This window comes from Carlito syrichta, unplaced genomic scaffold (assembly GCF_000164805.1).
Source record: "Carlito syrichta isolate Samal-C Ts95f unplaced genomic scaffold, Tarsius_syrichta-2.0.1 Scaffold144750, whole genome shotgun sequence".
Classification (NCBI taxonomy): Eukaryota; Metazoa; Chordata; class Mammalia; order Primates; family Tarsiidae; genus Carlito; species Carlito syrichta.
In genome coordinates, this window is record NW_007088846.1 from 17,295 (window position 1) to 19,272 (window position 1,978).

General features: G+C 58.6%; 1 protein-coding gene across 1 annotated transcript in view; it reads left to right on the top strand.

Annotated features, from left to right (window-relative positions):
- MADCAM1 (mucosal vascular addressin cell adhesion molecule 1) overlaps positions 1-1,474 on the top strand; it is a gene marked incomplete at its 3' end in the record, with an annotated part of 3,616 nt that extends 2,142 nt beyond the window's left edge. Inside the window, exon 3 of the mRNA XM_021708723.1 lies at positions 1,250-1,474. Coding sequence (XP_021564398.1) covers positions 1,250-1,474 — 225 coding nt within the window. The remainder of the gene's footprint in view (positions 1-1,249) is intronic.
- Positions 1,475-1,978: the final 504 nt, after the last annotated feature.

Sequence of the window (1,978 nt, forward strand, 5' to 3'; positions counted from 1 at the left end):
ATCCACTCACCTCGGCCTCCCAAAGCGTGGGATTACAGGCTGAGCCACCGAGCCCGGCCTGGTTTTGTTTCTTAACACCTTTTATCAACACCGATGTCCCGCACGCACGTTGCTTTTTCTGTCATCTGCCTCTGCTGCTGACCTCACCAAGGCAGGCTCTGTCTTGTGCATGATGGTGTCTGCAGAAGCTCAGAGCCTGGTGCATGGGAAATACTTGTGGAATGAATGACAGGAATGCTGGGTGTGGGCCTGGCCCGGGGTGTGGGGTCACACCCACGGGAGTCTCTGGGATGCCCCTGGCGACCTCCCCCCTCAGTCTCCGGCAGGGCCCGCACCCCTGGGGATCCAAGGGAGGCCTCGGTGGGCTACCGCGGTTGGATTCCAAGGGGTTCTGCGGAACATGCACATCCCCTGGGGGCCCGTCAGCACCACAGGGACGGGACAGACACCCCAGGCACCTCCTCGGTCCCCTGGCCCGGCCCCTCCCACCTCTCCACCTCCCGCATCCCATAACACCACAAGCGGGAGCTATGACCCTGTGTCCTGGCACACGTGTGACCCTGCTTGCTCTCCAGGGCAGCCCAAGAGGATGGGTGACTCACCCCTTTCGCCGTTGAGGAAACAGGCCCACAGAGCTGAAGCACCCCGGTCAGGATACAGCTGCCCCTGTCCTGCCCACCGTGGTGCCTCAGTTTCCCTGTCTGTCCAGTGGGCTTCTCCGGTTGAAAGTCCTTGGGAAAGTTGGGGCACTGAGTAGATGTTCAAGCACTCTGCAAATGCTAAGGCTTGTAGACCCGAACAGCCTTTAGAAGATAAATCGAAGCTGGGCTCGGTGGCTCAGCCTGTAATCCTGCACTTTGGGAGGCTGAGGTGAGTGGATTGCCTGAGCCCGCAGGTTCGAGACCCACCTGGGCAGCGAGACTTCATCTCTATAATAAATCAAAAAAATCAGCCGGGCGTGGGAGCGCACACCTGTAATTCCGGCTACTCGGAAGGCTGAGGCAGAAGGATCGCCAGAGGCCAGCAGGTCGAGGCTGCGGTGGCTGGGAGCCGCCACTGCACTCCAGTCTGGGTGACAGTGAGACTCCAACTCAAAAAAAAAAAAACAGATAAATTGAAATGTGATTCTCCAGGGTGGCCCAGGGGCTCGGAGAGGTTCCGGTCCAACTCTGTGGTCCAGATGGGGAGACTGAGGCAGGAGAGACAGGCCTGGGGCAGCCGGAAGGAAAAATGACCACTCTGTTTCCAGTTCTGCACAGCCCAACCTCCCTGGAGCCCCTGGAGACGGCCTCCCCGGACTGGACCTCCCAAGAGCCCCCCAAAACAGCCTCCCCGGAGCCCCCCACCACGGCCTCCCAGGCACCTCCGGACACAACCTCCCCGCAGACCAGCCCATACCAGGGCCCCACCTGGACTCCCTGTCCTGAGATCCCCCAGGCTAGGCCTACAGGGGGAGGAGTGATCCTTGAAAGCTGTGAGTTCTGGGGCCTGGAGGGGTGGCGGGTGAGGGAGGACTAGGGAGGGAGGGACCCCTTGGATCAAAACTTTAGGCAAGAAATGGCCCAGCCCGGCCTGTTTCCCTGTCGGTCCAGTGGGCTTCTCTCACTGGCGGGCCTTTGTGAATTTGAGGGACTGCAGATTGCAAAGCACTTTGTAAGTTCTGAGCTTTATGGACAAGAACAGCCTTCAGAATAGAGCCAGAAACCAAAAGAGAGTACAGCCTCAGAGGTGATTTCCAACTTAAAAGGGAAAACAGGTGCGATGATGCATCTGGCCCAACCCAATACACACGAGCACTCATGTTTCCATGTGTCATCAGCATAAAAACTACGGCGCTGTTTTACATTCTTTTTTTGTTTTCCAAAATAAGTCCCCCAAATGCAGTGGCTGCGCGCCGACAATGCTTTCCATTGACACCAGCCGCGTTTCTAGCACAGGTGGCGGGGTGGTCACCCCACCCCCCCCGGCCCCCACCCCC